We start from the raw sequence: 19023 nt of genomic DNA, 5'->3' as shown, positions 1-19023 counted from the left end.
AAAAACAAGAGCTGGGGGCTAGAAAGTTAGAGTAGGGGGAGAAGTAAACAGAGGAGGAGACTGTAGCAACCATAGGATAGGTTAGTGTCATAATACGTTATAACCAATAATGTAAAATAAAGGCGTGGACAAATGGATTTGTATTGTATAAACATGAACTGAATATGTTGATCGGTGTGCCTGCTTGAAGGACACCCGATCTTGCAAGAACGTTTGACTTGGTGTAAATTATTATCAAGTGGGCTACGTTTCTCACAATTCTAGACCCATAGCAATGTGGTTGACTTTTAATGGTCCTCTGAAATGGTAACAAGCTACTCTGTTCGAAGGTGGCTCACTGCAAACTTCTCAAAATCACAGAATTGCTGCAGCGCAGGGCATTTAGGGATGGTTAATACATGCTGGCCTTGCCAGTGACGCACACATCACAAGAAAGAATTTTTTAAAAATGCCTGTTGAATATTTCCAGCATTTTCTGTTTTAATTTCAGATTTCCAGCAGCCACAGTATTTTGCTTTTTAAAAAAAATCCTTCCTACCTTTGGAGGGGAAGGTAGTGCCAGAACTTGATTGACATGCATATATAATAAAAGCAAAATACTACAGATGCTGGAAATCTGAAAGAAAAACAAGAAATGCTAGAAATACTCAGCAGATCTGGCTGCATCTGTGCAGAGAGTAGCAGAGTTAACGTTTCAGGTCAGTGACCCTTCTGTATTAACATGCACAGCCGTGTCCGTCGCTAGCGTACCATTGGTAGACTGGAATGTCAATCATTGTGCTGAGGCATGCGCATTTGGCGGTCTAGTGCCGGAGCTGATCGGCGAGGGGAAGGCGGTGCCAGAGTTTTGATTGACGTTCATCCTGGTCCCACCAACCGATGCTGACGATTGGTTCATCCGAATGTCAATCATTATAATACCGCATGTCCATTGGATGGACTGGTGACGGTGCTGATGGGCGGAAGGAAGGGGGTGCCAGAGCTTTGATTGACGTTCACCTTGGTCCCACCACCCCCCCCCCCCCGCCCCTGGCTTTGCGATTGGCTTTCCGGACGTCAATCATTGCACGAACGCATGCGCGTTGGGTGGGCTGGAGCAGAGGCTGCGGCTGGTGCTGGAGTGGATGGGCGAGGAGGCGATGAAATGTTCTTTGGTGTTTATCAGTTTGACGGATTATAACGGTAGGATTTTTGCATTAAACTATTGTAAATATTCCCAGGGAGGTGACATTTATTTATTCATTAACAAATAACGTTGCAGCTTAATCTCTGAGAACCAGCCTCACTAAATAAATAAATGTTGTTTTTGTTGAAGTCGAGACCAGGCCTCAAATCAGGCCTCGGGGTCTTTTCTCCTCCTCACTTTTGATTCTAACCTAGACAGAATCCGTGACACAATTTAAATACCGGGTTCAGTTTTCATTTTAAATATTTTTCATTGGTTCCATAATCAAAGACAAGTTAATGGTCGATGAGTGAGGCTGAATGGGTTTCACCAAAGGCCTGTTGCTGTGTGGCTTCCACCGATTTTAATAACGCTTCACCTGCCATAATGCTACCAAGTGGATGCCCAGAAAGGCTGGATTCATTTGGAACTTATACTTTGGGGCGATTCATCGCAGTATTTATTGGATGTGATATCTCCAATTACTTGGAAAAAGTGAATTTCCTCATGTTAGGAGTTGCTTTTCCACGCAGTTTCTGTTCTGTTAAAATTACACCTTTTGTATTTTTAAAGTTTATAAAATGTCTTTATTTTAAAATGGTTGGATGTATTAGAACTGAAACTTTTAAATATTGAAATTAAAATTGCAGGCTGAAATTTTATTTGCCATTTTGAATTTTTAATGTAGTGCTGCTTAATTAATTGTGCATCATATTCAAAAATAATGAAACTGTGATAATTCAAGTTTGCTAACATAATAGTGACTACATTTAAGAGTAATTAACTGTGCAGTACCTTGGGAGGATTTTACTTAGAAGTACTGTATAAAATACAGATTTCTTCCATGTAATGTCAGGAAGATGTGGTTAATGTGCTCCTTGATGTGAAACATTTTCTGAATGTTGATTTAGTAATTTGGTATACAAACACTTTTTGTGTTACTATAAGATATAGGTTGCTTAATCAACTACTGAGCTAATTTACTGCTTGGTAAATAATTTTAAAAATGTGTTGGACAAATTACAAGTTATAGAATTGAATAATCTAATGCTCTGAAGTACTGCTTTGGTCATGTTTAATGTGTAGTGGAACCTTGCTTTCCTAATTTTTTATGATCTCACCAAGGCTTCAAATAAAGCTAGAGAATTGAAATACATCTGTACAATGTAACTAATTAAAAGTAAAAACACTGCCAATGAACACTAATTTTGCAAATACTTTTTCTAGTCCTTCAAAACCTTAGACTCTAAATTTATATTTACACGATTATTGTATGCAAATGCCTTAATGCGTTCATTTGAAGTTTGTACCTCCACTACATATGCTAAGAGGGTGGTGGAAGTGGAGACAGTGATTTCAAAAGGAAATTGGGTGGGCACTTGGGAATAAACTTGCAGGGTTACGGGGTTAGAGCGGGGGAATGGGACTGACTCGATTGTCCTACAGAGAGCTGGCGTAGACATAGGTCGAATGGCCTCCTGTACCATAATGACTTTGACGACATCATTGGAGGAGTAACCAATTTGTTTGAATATCTCTGCTAAGATAGCAAAGAACAAACTAACAAAACAGTCGCAATCCAAATATAGAGAGACATGGCAGCCCATTTCCATACAGCAAGGTCATACACACACCAATGAGATAAATGACCAAATATTATGTTGCAGTGGGGTTAGCTGAGTGATTAGTGATGGCTAGGATGCTTAGGCTCTTGGAATCATGCCATAGGATCTTTTACAACCACCTAAGGGAGCAGACTGGATATTTATTTTGCCCCTCATCCAAAGGATGGCACCTTCAACAGTGCAGCACTCCCTCAGTAGTGCATTGATTATACACTCAAGCCTAGAATAGAACTTGAACAGAGAACAGACAGAAATGTGACAGCTAAGTTTTCACTGTTTATGACCTTTTGATGCAAATGATTAATTGCATTTTCCTGTATCTCTGCAGGTGTTGATCAGTAGAAGATGGTGTCAAGGACTCAAGATGATGAACTCTGTCTAATCGCAGGCGTTGATTAAGCTGAATACATTGTGATTTCCAATAATTGAGACAGTGATTCTGAAAGCTGTCTACTTTAATGAAAAGAACAATGTAGTCAGCTTAACTGAATCATCTGTAAAATTTGATTAGTACCATAACTTTCAGATAATTCACTTGGACTGGCATATGTTTAATTTTTTAGTTGGGTGGTTGAGTAAGATATAATTTATTTAGATTCTTTATAGCTTAGTATTAATAAGTTTTGAAAGATGGAGACATTTGCAAGTATACCACCTATGCCCAAAGAGCCACTGAATGTGGAGAATCAGCCGTGTCCCCCACCTCTTCCTCCAAGTACGCCGCCGCCTCCACCACCTCCCCTGCAAACGTCCAGTGACGCAGAAGTTATGGACGTTGGCTCTGGTGGTGATGGACTTTCAGATACTCCCACTGGGGACTGTAACACGTGCAGCCAAGACCAGCTTCTTACGATGGAATCCACTGTCTTTAACAACCAATTCACAGCAGTATCGGGAAGCTGTCCACTGAATCCAAGAACAGCACGTCATGCACCAGCTGTTCCTAAGTTTGCCCCTGATATTAAGTTGCTCAAAGATGTAAAAATTCGAGTTGTCTTTACAGATAATAGTAAAAGCAAAGACAGGCAAGTAGTTTATACCGGTGTTGAATCTGGTGAGAAAAATACCGAATTTACCAGAAGCATGAACGGAGATTTGCATGGCACTCCTTTTGACAGTAGTAGAGCAATGGGGTCAGGGGGCTTCTGTAGTAAAAGTACTGATAAGCAAGAGGTTGAAGACAATCAAGAGAAAAAAGTGGAGTTTGCAGTACTTGATGAACTAGAAGACTTTCCAGAAAACTTCGAAACAGATGATGTAGAGGGAACAGGTTTCAAATCTGAAATGATCATTCAACAGGATCACGTCGATGAAGAAGCTCTGAGTTATTCATTTGAGGTATGTGAGCAGGGTTCAAAATACTCACGTGCACATGTGATTGCACGTGGATTTTTCCTTGTGTTATATAAATGCCTTTCCTTCCTTTTTCCCTTTGGTCCCTTGCACCTGCCTGGTGCATGTAACCTTTCTTATTAAAGATTGGCCTGTCATTAAATTGCAAATAAAAATTCTTAACTGAGATTTGCAGGTCATTCTGATGAGATTTCTAATTGTTCACTCAAAATTTACATGCATCAGGTAATATGTATAGTATTTTGAACCCTGTGTATGTTTTTCTAGTCCTTTCTGACCAGAACATCTTGCCCATCTACATAACTTTTCAAGCTGGTAAAGCATCAAAAAGTTCTATTTATTTCTTTCCACAGTACAGCAAGCTATATTTATATTTATGCATAAAAATAGTAAGGGAAAACATTTGCATTATTGGTGAATATGCAGGTTGTCTTAAGTTTTTTTTTTAATGTAAAAGTATCCTTCCATTCCTACTTTTCTATTTCTGCAACTGTGGTTCTTCAGTCAATAGAGTGGATGAACAGAAATACAAACTGCTGCGTAGTTCAGATGCCAGTCCCTTGTCTATGAATTGGTTAGTCGGAGTTGTGTCCACCCATCTGTAGGTGTGTATGGATGAACCAACTCTGAAGACTGACCAGAGCATTAGATAAAGCTCAATACAGTGATGGCAACGAGCCCAGGCTGGAACTTTAAACTGTGACAACGGAAGTGTGCAACAAGTATCTTTTGCATCTTCAGTATATTGTATGTGTTTCAATTTGAGATAACCTGCCCACTTTATAAATAGCTGTAAAGCAATTTATTTGTAGATATACAAGAACCTATTTTCAGTGCTTCAAAGAAAGCTATTGTTATGACAATGACATCAAATTTAAATCATAGCATTCCATGCAATGTCATTGTAGTTATAAACTCCAGTGATAAAATACAGGTTTGACTTTGGGCTAACCATTGTAATGCTTAGGTATGTTATACTTTTATTAGTTTATGAAGCATTTTTTGAAGCACAGAACCATTTTTCATAACTTAAATGCTTTTGAAGCTAACAACTTTGGTATTATTAAATGCTTTAAAATTAGTCAGAAACAAATTGGAGGTACCGGGATGATTGATTCATCGTTTCTGTGTGAGCTGAAACTTTAATCCAGAGAGGAACATGAGCATTCTTTTTTAGTAACATGAGCTCTGAAATTAACTGATAGGCTTAAGGTGTATGTATTTATTTCAGTCATCTAGTATCTCTTGTTAGTTTTGGGACAGCTTGGTAAATGAATAGTATTGTGATAATTCTTATACAGATTGCTGCAGCATGCTATAATCTTTTAGTTTCAATTTAATGGGACAAACGAGATTTAAATTACACAATTGATGCAACTAAAGTTAAAAATCATTTTTTTTCTTTTGAAATGCCCCATTTAGAAATCTTCATACTATTATAGTAGGATGGCCTTCAATGCTGTATTTTACAGGATGATTTTGATAATGATGTTGATGCGCTCCTGGAGGCAGTACTACCTCCTCCCAGAAAGAAGAAACGGGTTGAAGAGGAGAATATTGGTGACAGCGACCACCAGTCTGATGAAGAAACAAGTGTGCAGCCAATGATGACCAAAATTAAAACTGTGTTAAAAAGTAAGTGGATTATACGACCTAACCTAGTTTTCTTCCCTTTCCTGTTGAAGATGTTGTGCACTTCAGTGGGTTCTAGCTATATCCCATACCTCAGTCATGACAATTTTTCGCATGTAATATTGAGTGTTGGCTGAAGATCTTGCTATGAAGAGCATCACAAATGAGTGCCATCCACATATGTACACTTTTCAGGGATCATTGGTGTCAATTAGAAGCTGTAACTCTGACTGATTTGTTTTTGCCTATGTTAATACCCCAGCTACCACTTGGGCTAAAATCAAATTGGGACAGGCACCGGTTTGAGCCTGGAACCTTTCTGGTCAGTTTGGCTTAGTAGCAGTATGTACACTATTGTTGAGGGAAGCTTGCACTATAAAGGTGCATTAATCCTCTGTTGGAGAGATTTTGACGAGTCTAGGGCGGCACAGTGGCGCAGTGGTTAGCACCGCAGCCTCACAGCTCCAGGGACCCGGGTTCGATTCCGGGTACTGCCTGTGTGGAGTTTGCAAGTTCTCCCTGTGTCTGCGTGGGTTTTCTCCGGGTGCTCCGGTTTCCTCCCACAAGCCAAAAGACTTGCAGGTTGATAGGTAAATTGGCCATTATAAATTGTCACTAGTATAGGTAGGTGGTAGGGAAATATAGGAACAGGTGGGGATGTTTGGTAGGAATATGGGATTAGTGTAGGATTAGTATAAATGGGTGGTTGATGTTCGGCACAGACTCGGTGGGCTGAAGGGCCTGTTTCAGTGCTGTATCTCTAATCTAAAAATTTAAGTCTGAGACAGGTTTCTACAGATCTGTCACGTTTGCAACAACAGCTTGATTGTTGGATGGCCATTGCTAAATGTGGCACAACTGTAAACTGCAAAATTTTATTGAATTTAAAAAAATTGTGTCCTTGTCTGAAAGAAGAGCTAGAGTGTTGGATAAAGCAAGTAATCTCATCCAACATTAATAAATTTGAAGCCCTCAGGCTTTAAACAGATGTTATATTGATTCCTGTCTCCTCTCAGCCAGTTCAGTGCTTATTATTCAAACACATTTAAAAGCAATACTTGGGGCATAAAAAATGTCATTTTTGTAGTAAAATTTGATGTTAGAAAAGGCAACTCATTATTCATTTTTGCATCCATGGTTGAAATCAAGTTTAACATGTGGTATACAGTAGATTTGGTGCAGGTGAAAGCTCTTTCTACTCTACCTTACTCCTACCCTTATGTGGCCATTATCTTTTGACATGAATCCTCGTTCCTGACACTGACATTGCTGTATTTTATTGAGATTATACTAAATATTATATGAACAGCTGTAGGACATTTAGTCCTTCAAGCCTGTTGCGCCATTCAGTGAGATCGTGGCTGATCTGTGACCTAATTGCATATACCTTGGGTTAACAGAAATGTATCAATCTTGGAAGAGAATTAGAAAATTCTGCCACATGTAGAAGTGTTTCCTAACTTAATTCCTGAATTTTTAGGCTATGTTCCCTAGTCATGGATTTCTTAACCTATGGCAATCGTTTCTGTCTACCAGTTCCCCTTAATATCTTGAAAACTTTGATCAAATTACTCCTTAATCTTGTAAATTCCAGGGGATACTACCCTAGTTAGTGTAGTTTTGTGTAATTAAGCCCTTGAAATTCGGGTATCATTCTAGTAAATCCATGCCACCCTCCTTTCAGGGTCAGTATATCCTTCCCAAGGTGTGGTGCCTAGAACTGAGCACGGTACTTCAGGTGGTCTGATTTGGGCTTTGTATAGCTGCAGCATGGCTTCTAACCTCTTGTATTCTAGTCCTCTGGATATGAAGGCCAACATTCCATTAGCCTTTTTGATTATTTTCTGTACCTGTTCGTGACATTTTAATGATCTGTGTACCTGGATCCCCAAGTCTCTTTCAATCTCCACTGATTCTAGTTCGTCACTATTTAGAAAGTACCATGATCTATTCTTTTTAGGTCCAAAGTGGATGACCTCACACTTGCCTATATTGAAATCCATTTGCCACAATTTTACCCATTCACTTAATCTATTAATATCCTTTGTAATGTTATGCTTCCATCTACACTGCTGACAATGCCGCCTATCTTTTGTGTCATTGGAAAACTTGGGTATGTGGCTCTCTGTCCTGTAATCTAAGTTACTAATAAATACAGTATGACAAATCCATGCTCATTCTCTCTGATCAGCTGAAAATTTAAGGTGTTCAGTTGCCCCATTCTTAATTATAGACTCTAATAATTTCATGACAACAGATGTTAGGCTAACCAGCCTCTAATTACCTGGTTTCCTCCTTTCATCTTTGTGCTGAATCATAGCTGAATGCAATTTTCCAGTCTAAAGTAACGGTTCCTGAATCAGGAGAACTTTGGAAAATTATAGTTCAGGCATCAGAAATGTTCTCACCTACTTTAAAACCCTGGATGGAAACCATCTGACCCTGGGGATTTGTCACTGTTATTTTCTTCACCCTGAATTTGCTTATGTTAATTTTGGTGAGACCCCATCCATGATTCAATATTTTTCTTGGGATGCTGACTCTCCTGTAAATATAATTTTGCATGTATCTGGTAGGGTTTTGGAGGGAGCAAGAGTGCCTTTTGTTGCTGAGTTCATATGCTGTAATTATGGACATCAGTTGTCATATGTGTAAGAAAATTTGAATCTGACAAACCAAATAGGGTTGCAGTGTAATTCATTGTTTGTGTTTGAACAAGTCTTTGACACACACACCGTCTTTAAAAGTAGGCTTAAAAAGCAGTAAATGCAATTATCCAGTTTTTCCCATGGTGAAACATAACCTTCATTAATCCTTTCATTTTAAGGAATTTAAGGAAAGCTCAGTATCTTTAAGGGCCACTTCGCATGCACCCTGTCCTAGATGATTCATTATAGCATAACAAGTGTATTGTGAACAAGATCTCCAGAAATGAGAACGTTCCTAGAAAACACCAAATGCAAACTTTTTCATCATGCTGGCCTATTGTCCCACTTCCTATTTCAAGACAGTCCTAACTATCTTGTTTCACTGTGGCCAGAAAAATAAGTCTCTAGACAAGAACCTCATCCTCCACCTCAGCGGAAGCTAAACAGCACAGTTAGCTAAATTGTACCCTAACACAATTGGGAATGAAAAATTTCATATTTTTAGCTGTAGTATAAATCCACAAGCCATTTATTACATTGAAAGCGCAAACGTTAATGATATGGGGTTAAACAAAATCCTAACCCTACATATACAACTAGGCTATCTTGTATCTGGAAAAGTTATCTCGCTCTGGTTGGCTCAGAATAAATAAAGGCAGTTTTGTAAATTGCAGTATTTTGATATATTGCAAAATAGATTCTAGTCTGTGGTCATTTCTGGCTTTAAGCTGAAAATTGATGTAGTGTATATGTACTGATAGACCCACCTTCCCTCAGTTAAGGAAGGAGTTTTGTCCTGTCATTCTGTGCTTAATTTTATTACTGTATTTTCCATTGAGATAACGTGAATGCAACAAGTCTAAACAGAGGCATTGGAACATCCCCTCTTTCTCCAGCATAAGATTTTAATATAATCTCTGAGGCTGCATTCATGCCAAAATAGGAGAAGTTTAGATTGTTTGCTAAGTAGAAATTTAATTTGAGACTGAATACATGCATATCACTTAGGATCCTTTGCAACCTTCTAAGAGAAGATGTTTATCACTTGAATCTGGCTCAATCACAGGCCCAAGCAGTTGAAGGGACTGCAAATTTATCCAAAGGTCTTGCACTTCCTGATTTGCCTCATTCTTTCCTTTTCAATTCCTGTTGGCATAGGATTATTGGCGAGGCCATCAGTCAGTTTCCTAAATCTCACCAGAATGCAGGCTGAAAACTGTGTTGAACCTTCCACTGCATGGTTTTCTGCAAAGTTTCAAACAGTCTGGTGATCTTCAGTGTTTTAGTATATCCACATATAACTGGGCCTTGCAATTATCGAATGTGCTTTGTTCTGCTTGAGCATGCTCTACAGTTCTGTGTTTTGGAATTATAAGGAAAACATAATGTGACAATTGTTTGTATTGGTCGGACTAAGGCGAGTTATCAGAGGGTGACCACCTTGCATAGAACCCAAGTTGTGGAGTTGGTGACTTCAGGAAAGGGAGGAAGGGAAAAAATTGCCAGTTGGTTACTGAGTTCTTTCAGTATGGAATTACAGCTTTCTTGTAGAGACTTCTTCAGTTTAAATAAAACTGTTACAAAAGCTATGTCTGGGTTTCTGCTGCAGTACAAATCATCAAAGCAAGTCCAGCACACAAGAACTAGGAGCAGCAGTAGACCATATGGCCCATCGAGCCTGCTCCGCCATTCAATATGATCATGGCTAATCTTGGGCTTCAATTCCAGTTTCCTGCCCGCTCCCCATATCCCTTGATTCCCTGCGAGACCAAAAATCTATCTATCCCAGTCTTAAATGTATTCAATGGTGGAGCATCCACAACCCTCTGGGGTAGAAAATTCCAAAGATTGACAATCCTTTAAGTGAAGTAATTTCTCCTCATCTCAGTCCTGAATGATTGACCCCTTATCCTGAGACTGTGTCCCCGTGTTCTAGATTCCCTGACCAGTGGGAACAATCTCTCCGCTTCTACCCTATCAAGCCCTTTCAGAATCTTGTATGTCTCAATTAGATCGCCTCTCATTCTTCTAAACTCCAGAGAATATGGGCCCAATTAACTCAGCCTCTCATCAAAGGACAACCCCTCATCCCAGGGACCAATTTAGTAAGTCTTCGCTGCACCGCCTCCAGTGCAAGTATATACTTATTTAAATGTGGAGACCAAAACTGCACACAGTATTACAGGTGCAGTCTCACCAAAGCCCTGTACAGTTTTAGTAAGACTTTTTTATTGCTGCACTCCAAACCCCTTGTAATAAAAACCAACATGCAATTTGCCTTCCTAATAGCCTGTTGCACCTGCATATTAGCTTTGTGCGTTCCTTATACGAGTACCCCCCAGTCTCTCTGAACATCAACACTAACCAGTTTCACACCTTTTGAAAAAATATTTTGCTTTTCTATTTGTACGACCAAAGTGAACAACTTCACACTTCCCTACATTATACTCCATTTGCCATCTTGTTGCCCACTCACTTAACCTGTCTATATCTCTTTGTAGCCTCTCTACATCCTCCCCGCAGCTTACCTTTCCACCGAGCTTTGTATCATCAAAACTAGATACATTATTCTCTGTCTCTTCATCCAAGTCATACTAATATAGAGTGTAAATAGCTGAGGCCCCAGCACTGATCCTTGTGGCACCCCACAATTCACTGCCTGCCAACTTGAAAATGCCCCATTTATGCCCAGTCTCTGCTTCCTGTCTGTTAACCAATCCTGTATCCATGCTAATATATTACCCCCAACACCATAAGCCCTTATTTTGCCTATTAATCTTATATGTGGCGCCTTATCGAATGCCTTTTGGAAATCCAGGTATACTACAGCTACTGGTTCCCCTTTATCTACCCTACTAGTTACAACCTCAAAAAAAAACTAATAAATTTGTCAAACAGGATCGCCCTTTTGTAAAACCATGCTGAATTGTTCGAATCATATTATGCTTTTCCAAGTGCAGTGTTAAGACTTCTTTGATAATAGTTTCCAGCATCTTCCCAACAACTGATGTTAGGCTTAACTGGCCTGTCGTTCCCTGTCTACTTCCTTTTTTGAAAAATGGTATTAGATTTGCCAACTTGCATTCTGACGGGATCAGCCCTGAATCTAAGGAATTCTGGAAAATCATATTTTCTGGAAAATTGCATCCACTATCTTTTCAGCTATCTCTTTTAGAACCCTAGGATGTCGGCCATCTGGTCCTGGGGACTTGTCAGATTTTAGTCCCTCAAGTTTCTCCAAAATTTTTTCTCACCTGATATCAAGATCTCATTCAGTCAATGAATGAATGAGAAAGAAAAGTTGGAACAGATGCTAATTTATTAGAACTAAAAATAAAATGTTAGAAATACTCAGTAGGTCTGACGAGCATCTGTGGAGAGAGAAACGGAGATAATATTTCAGGTCTGTGACTGAGAACTGGGAAAAGGTTAGCCTGAACTAAACTGGAGGTCTGTTACCCCCATGTTTGTTTTCATCCCTCATTCTGTTGTTATATTGTGACTGAATTAAGATGACTTGTGCTTTGCTTGGTATTTAATTTGTTTTAATCTTTATAGATCGTGGCCGACCACCAAGTGAACCCCTTCCCGATGGCTGGATCATGACATTCCATAATTCTGGTATTCCAGTTTACCTGCACAGGGAAACCAGAGTGGTTACCTGGTCGCGACCTTATTTCTTAGGAACCGGAAGCATCAGGGTAGGAAATTAATTTTAAAATATTGTAAATAGTTAAATCCATTTTCTGTCCAGGTGGCCCTCCAATTTTGTTTTAATTGATTCTGGGCATCGCTGATAAGGCCATCACTTGTTGCCATGACATGATGGTGTTGGGTCTTGCTTCATGAGCAACTGCAACCATGTGGTGAATGTACTTTCACTTGGGGCTCACTTCGTGAGTGTTGGTGAGCTGTTCTTGCATCTTTGCGCTTTCAGCAGAGGTTAACTGGATAGCGATTGATGGCTGATTTTGTTCTTGTGTAACCCAGGAATGTGGAATCCATTTATACCATCCCATTTGTTCCTCTGGTTAAGATAAAACTGCAGTAGGCCTTGGATTGAACTCAGGTTATTTTTGACCTGCATTCTGAATTCTCTGTTTTCCCACAAAGCCATTAGCATAGTTTGATTTATTTTCTTATACCTAATAAAGACGTTTAGTTTCCTGAGCTGTGTTTTGTCAGGGACGTTATGATTTATTATCTGTGATGGAGGGAGTTGACCATTCCTTTTTTTTTCTTCCCAACCCACCCTGTCAATTTAACTCAGTAGAAAATACATTGTGCTACTGACAGCAGTGGAAATCTATTCATTTTGAAGGCATTGGATTGGTTTGTGCGTAGGGTGGATTGTGATTATTTTAACTGATATGTGCAAGTCTGCATGTTGTCATTTCAGACTTCACGTGCTCTTATCTGCTGGAATGATAGATTATGCTACCTGCTTTCTTCTCCGCAGCCACAGCCCTTAATAAAACTTTTTTTTTGTTTTTCCATTTCTTCTTTCCCTCTATTCCCCAGCCCAAGGTTGGCCCTCATCCACGCTAGTTATATTGTTTACTGTTGTTCTCCCAACAGTCCCAATAATTTGTCTGTGGAGAAGATTTCTTCAGTCTCAACTTCCATGTACTGCTCTATTAGAATTTGCTATGTGAAGTGCAAGAAAAATGTAGGGTGACTTGAACTTGATATGTTTTATTTTTCCCATCCCCACTGTTTTCCCTTTACCAGTCCTTCATGGGACATGTAGTCTGCAGATGCCTTGTTCTGAGTTGATTGCCAGGAGAGTAGGCTCATGAGGATTGCGTTCTTTTTGGTACTTGACATTGTGGTCTTGTCTTGATGCTTCCATGCAAATATTCTTTCTTCATCAATCATCATAGTTAATTGTCTTTACCAATTGTCTCAGAAATCTTAAATATCAGTGGATTGAAAGTTTCTTTTTGTTCTGTGCAGAAACACGATCCTCCACAGAGCAGCATTCCCTGTCTGCACTATATGAAAATGAGAGACCAAGAAGAGAGAGAGCAGAATAAGCAGGCTAGTAATGGAGAGATAACCAAAGTGACCACGAATGGAGAAATGTCCCCAAACAATTGTGAGAACACACCTATAGAAATAAATGAGGAACCAGACTACACTGCCACTGATCACAACTCTGTTACTAATTCAGTACCTCTTAGTAGCTCAGGTACACTATACTCTAAATCCTTAGATGAAAGAGACACCTTGGGTGGAATCATTGCAGCAGGAGCCCTCGGACAGGTGAAGGCCAAAGTAGAAGTATGCAAAGAAGAATCTGTTGGTAAGATGATTCTTGTTCTCATCTAAAATAGAACAGTAAGTGGTTATTGGGGCTAAGAATTTAACACGTGGCTCATGGTGTGGAGGTGTACATGTGTGTGGTGGCTTTTGATTTTTTTCTCACCTTTTTAAGATCTCCATGGCAGAGGACCTGCTGCCATGCTTCTCCCAGGGCCGCTTGGGTTTTAGTTGCATGGAGGAGGTCTGATTTGACTTAGCCACTTTATTTTTTGTTGCATGTTGCCTTTCTCTTGGCAAGTATCAAGTCCATCAAGCTGCCCCATGATGACACAGCCAAGATTCAGAATACTTAATTTAAGGTTTTGAACTGTCTTACAAATTGTATTATGCAAGAAATTGGAAGGCAGTTCTGTGTACTCGGCATTACCACAGTTATAGGCACTGTAATGTATTTTATCAGATCCATATAAGTCACCATGCAAAATGAGAGCTGTTTTGTGCTTGCTCTTTGTAAATGTGGCCATTATATTACCTGACTTAATCATGTTAGCTGTCTAATTGGAATATAAACACAAAACTCTTGTGATGTTTTCTAAGGATTTATATTTGACCTCTGCACATCTGTCTTTTGGTGCATTGCATTGTTTCTTGGAGTGCATGCTACAAATCTGTGTTCGTGACATAGATGGTCATTTTGGTTTTTATTACGTTAAGATAGTTTCCATTATCCGTAGCTATCAAAAACAGTCTTTGATTAAGTAGTACAAAATGACTCTCAAGGAATTTTGCATTTCATACAGTATATTTTATGTAACCGTCTAAATGTATATCCTGGGACTGGCAGTCTGGAAAAGTACACTGAGTACACATAATTTCTACTGTTTGTTTCCATTTTCATTATTTATGCAATAAAAAAAATCCACAACATTTCCAGCTATTGAGGAATTTAAAAAATACCTGGAAAAGCGCTTTGATTTCGAACAAGTCACTGTGAAGAAGTTCAGGACCTGGGCTGAACGACGTCAGTTTAATCGGGAGATGAAGCGGAAGCAGGCAGAAGCTGAGCGACCGATATTGCCTGCCAATCAAAAGCTCATTACTCTCTCTGTCCAGGATGCACCCACAAAAAAAGGTACAGGCAGTGTGTAACTTTTCCACTAATTTCGAATATAAACTGTTTATAATTATGCCTGCAGCATCTCTCAGGAAATTAACTTGTAGTTTCTGTGAATACATTCAGAATAGTATGCAGACTTGACATCAAGCTTGTGTATTAGGGTGTTGACACTGGCACCCTAATATAAAAAATTCTAGCTATTGTGATTTTATTTTTCTTCCTCGAAACATCACCCTGACGTCTGCACCCCCAACTCCTCCCCAAACACACAGCCACGTGATTTGAACTGACAACAGGAAAAGCATTCAGTTTAAATTATTCCCATTTATTTGAGAGAGATTTGGTCATGTTGACATATCTCAATTATATAAAGCATTTAATTGACCATGTTTGTTTTGGTATTATAAAATAAAAGCCTGTGTAGTTTTGTTATTGGAAAGGTGTAATACAGTTGTTTGTACATACTGAGTCGACCAACTGCAGCACGTACTCATGGTTTTTATGCAGGTTGCTGCATAGCCCCAACAAGAGGAAATAATCTCTCCCTATTCAATACTGCTACTAACTGAGCCATGCTGACAGTATTACTGTATGAGTTAAGAATTTCTATTTTTTCTGATGAAACATACTTTTAAAAGCTTTACTCTTCATAGAATCTTGGTCACCTGCTAGGAAGTGAGCAAGAATGGCCTGGTGATGATGGCTTCCTTGTGATTTTTTTTTGTCCCCTGCCTTCCTGTGTGATATGTGCAGATTGACATTGCTCCAGTGTGATGTGCCTCTTCTATTAGATTGCTTTTTACATTACCATTGCGGTGTCTGGCTCGAAGCGCATCTGCAGCGCAATGTCGGTGAATTCCTGCTGGTACTGGCGCCCGAGGCTGTCGCACCTCACGGAGGACGCGGTGAGCTTTCTCGGCGGCGATGGTGGGAGCTGCTGAAATGTTTTATTACTTGCACCCCCTTCCTCCACCCCCTTCCCAGCTCCCCCCTTGTGGCCCATCCCAGACTGCCATCATTAACAACGAGCTCAGTAGACTCAGTGTGGACATTGCAGTACTTCAGGAGACATGCCTCCCTGCGAGCAGATCACTAACAGAGCAAGACTACACCTTCTACTGGCAGGATAGGGATCCTGAAGAACCAAGACAGCATGGAGTGGGCTTCGCCATCAGAAACTCTTTGCTCAGCATGATAGAGCCACCTTCAAATGGCTCGGAACGCATACTGTCCATCCGACTGCTCACCGCCTCTGGTCCAGTACACCTACATCTATGCTGCAACACTCTGCTCCCCACCTGAAGCTAAAGATCAGTTCTACAAGGAACTCCATAATATCATTAGTGGCATCCCCAATACCGAACATCTGTTTCTGCTGGAGGACTTTAATGCCAGGGCTGGGGCCGACCGTGACTCATGGCCCTCCTGCTGTGGGCGCTATGGCATTGGAAGGATGAATGAGACTGCTTGAGTTGTGTACCAATCACAACAACGGAAACATCAGAGTAATGTACAATGGCATTAAGAGAGCTTTTGGGCCAACCATCAAGAAGATTGCCCCCCCCCCTTCAAATCTAAATCGGGAGACACAATCACTGACCAACGCAAGCAAATGGATCACTGGGTGGAGCACTACCTAGAACTGTATTCCAGGAGAAATGTCAGAGACTGCCCTCAATGCAGCCAGTCTCTGCCAGTCATGGATGAGCTGGACACACAGCCAACAAAATCGGAACTCAGTGATGCCATTGATTCTCTAGCCAGCGGAAAAGCCCCTGGGAAGGACGGCATTACCCCTGAAATAATCAAGAGTGCCAAGCCTGCTATACTTCCAGCACTCTACGAACTGCTTTGCCTGTGCTGGGACGAGGGAGCAATACCACAGGACATGCACGATGCCAATATCATCACCCTCTATAAGAACAAGGGTGACCGCGGTGACTGCAACAACTACCATGGAATCTCCCTGCTCAGCATAGTGGGGAAAGTCTTTGCTCGAGTCGCTTTAAACAAGCTCCAGAAGCTGGCTGAGCGTGTCTACCTTGAGGCACAGTGTGGCTTTCAAGCAGAGAGATCGACCATTGACGTGCTGTTCTCCCTTCGCCAACTACAGGAGAAATGCCGCGAACAACAGATGCCCCTCTACGTTGCTTTCATAGATCTCACCAAAGCCTTTGACCTCGTCAGCAAACGTGGTCTCTTCAGACTACTAGAAAAGATCGGATGTCCACCAAAACTACTAAGTATCATCACCTCATTCCTTGGCAATATGAAAGGCACAATTCAGCATAGCGGCGCCTCATCAGACCCCTTTCCTATCCTGAGTGGCGTGAAACGGGGCTGTGTTCTCGCACCTACACTGTTTGGGGTCATCATCTCCCTGCTGCTCTCCATGCGTTCAAGTCTTCAGAAGAAGGAATTTTCCTCCACACAAGATCAGGTGGCAGGTTGTTCAACCTTGCCCGTCTTAGAGCGAAAACCAAAGTATAGAAATTCCTCATCAGGAAACTCCTCTTTGCTGACGATGCTGCATTAACATCTCACACTGAAGGGTGTCTGCAGAGACTCATCGACAGGATTGCGGCTGCCTGCAACGAATTTGGCCTAACCATCAGCCTCAAGAAAACTAACATCATGGGACAGGACATCAGAAATGCTCCATCCATCAATATCGGCGACCACGCTCTGTAAGTGGTTCAAGAGTTCACCTACCTAGGCTCAACTATCACCAGTGACCTGTCTCTTGATGCAGAATTCAACAAGTGCATGAGAAAGCCTTCCACTGCTATGTCCAGACTGGCCAAGAGAGTGCGGGAAAATGGCGCACTGACACAGAACACAAAAGTCCGAGTGTATCAAGCCTGTGTCCTCAGTACCTTGCTCTGCGGCAGTGAGGCCTGGACAGCATATGTCAGCCAAGAGCGACGTCTCAATTCATTCCATCTTCGCTGCCTCCGGAGAATCCTTGGCATCAGGTGGCAGGATCGTATCTCCAACGCAGAAGTCCTCGAGGCGGCCAACATCCCCAGCATATGCACCCTCCTGAGCCAGCGGCGCTTGAGATGGCTTGGCCATGTGAGCTGCATGGAAGATGGCAGGATCCCCAAGGACACATTGTACTGTGAGCTCGTCACTGGTATCAGACCCAACGGCCGTCCATGTCTCCGCTTTAAAGACGTCTACAAACGCGACATGAAGTCCTGTGATATTGATCACAAGTCATGGGAGTCAGTTGCCAGTGATCGCTAGAGCTGGCGGGCAGCCATAAAGGCGGGGCTAAAGTGTGGCGAGTCGAAGAGACTTCGCAGTTGGCAGGAAAAAAGACAGAAGCGCATGGGGAGAGCGAACTGTGTAACAACCCCGGCAACCAATTTTATTTGCAGCACCTGTGGAAGAGCCTGTCACTCTAGAATTGGCCTTTATAGCTATTCCAGGCGCTGCTTCACAAACCACTGACCACCTCCAGGCGCTTACCCATTGTCTCTCGAGACAAGGAGGCCAAAGAAGAAGAAGATTGTCCAAAAACATATTTTTGTTCTATTTCAAATATTTGACATATTCTTCATATGCATACACATCTGAAACATCCCCAACCAAAAAAGTTACCTCCGCTCTATATGTGAGCTGTTCTGGGACAAGTGATAGGGTAGACTTTGCTGATTGCTCTCCCTGGGAGGAAGTTCCTTGCCTCTTGAGTATCTCCTTATGGCATAGCTGACTTTGAGCGTGCCATTTTGATAGTAATGAGAATACCTAGGAAAATAGGCAAGAATTTCTCATTATTTTTCTTGGGCATTCTTTAAAAAGTTGCTTTGGATTGCTTTTTGTGAGAAGTTGCACCACAGATCATTGGGATACATGTGATCACCAGCATGTCAATTGTGGAATGGAATTATCTACTTTATATTTAGTGGCTCGGATAACTGCTATTTATTATACATTTGCGTAGGATAGACGTAGTTTTACTCTTAGTTATGTTTTTAGTTTAGGGAGTCTAGAACCAGGGGACGCAATTTCAAAATCAGGGGAAAGCCACTTAGGACAGAGATGAGGAGAAATTTCTTTACCCAGAGGGTTGTGAATCTTTGGAATTCTCTACCCAGAGAATTTCTTTACCCAGAGGGCTGTGGAAGTTCAATCATTGAGTATGTTTAAAGCAGGGATTGACAGATTTCTAAATACAAATGACATAAAGGGATATGAGGATAGTGTGGGAAA

General features: G+C 40.9%; 1 protein-coding gene across 2 annotated transcripts in view; it reads left to right on the top strand.

Annotated features, from left to right (window-relative positions):
* Positions 1–1079: 1079 nt before the first annotated feature.
* Positions 1080–19023, top strand: part of dgcr8 (DGCR8 microprocessor complex subunit) — a 43524-nt gene continuing 25580 nt past the window's right edge. For both annotated transcript variants that reach the window (XM_068054654.1, XM_068054653.1), the window contains exons 1-6: positions 1080–1182; positions 3119–4128; positions 5616–5778; positions 11982–12124; positions 13380–13728; positions 14623–14820. In XM_068054654.1, coding sequence (XP_067910755.1) covers positions 3421–4128; positions 5616–5778; positions 11982–12124; positions 13380–13728; positions 14623–14820 — 1561 coding nt within the window. In that variant the 5' untranslated portion in view covers positions 1080–1182; positions 3119–3420. The remainder of the gene's footprint in view (positions 1183–3118; positions 4129–5615; positions 5779–11981; positions 12125–13379; positions 13729–14622; positions 14821–19023) is intronic.

Source organism: Heterodontus francisci, chromosome 23 (assembly GCF_036365525.1).
Source record: "Heterodontus francisci isolate sHetFra1 chromosome 23, sHetFra1.hap1, whole genome shotgun sequence".
Taxonomy (NCBI): domain Eukaryota; kingdom Metazoa; phylum Chordata; class Chondrichthyes; order Heterodontiformes; family Heterodontidae; genus Heterodontus; species Heterodontus francisci.
Note: the sequence above shows the minus strand (reverse complement) of the source record. Positions and strands in the feature narration are given on the sequence as shown.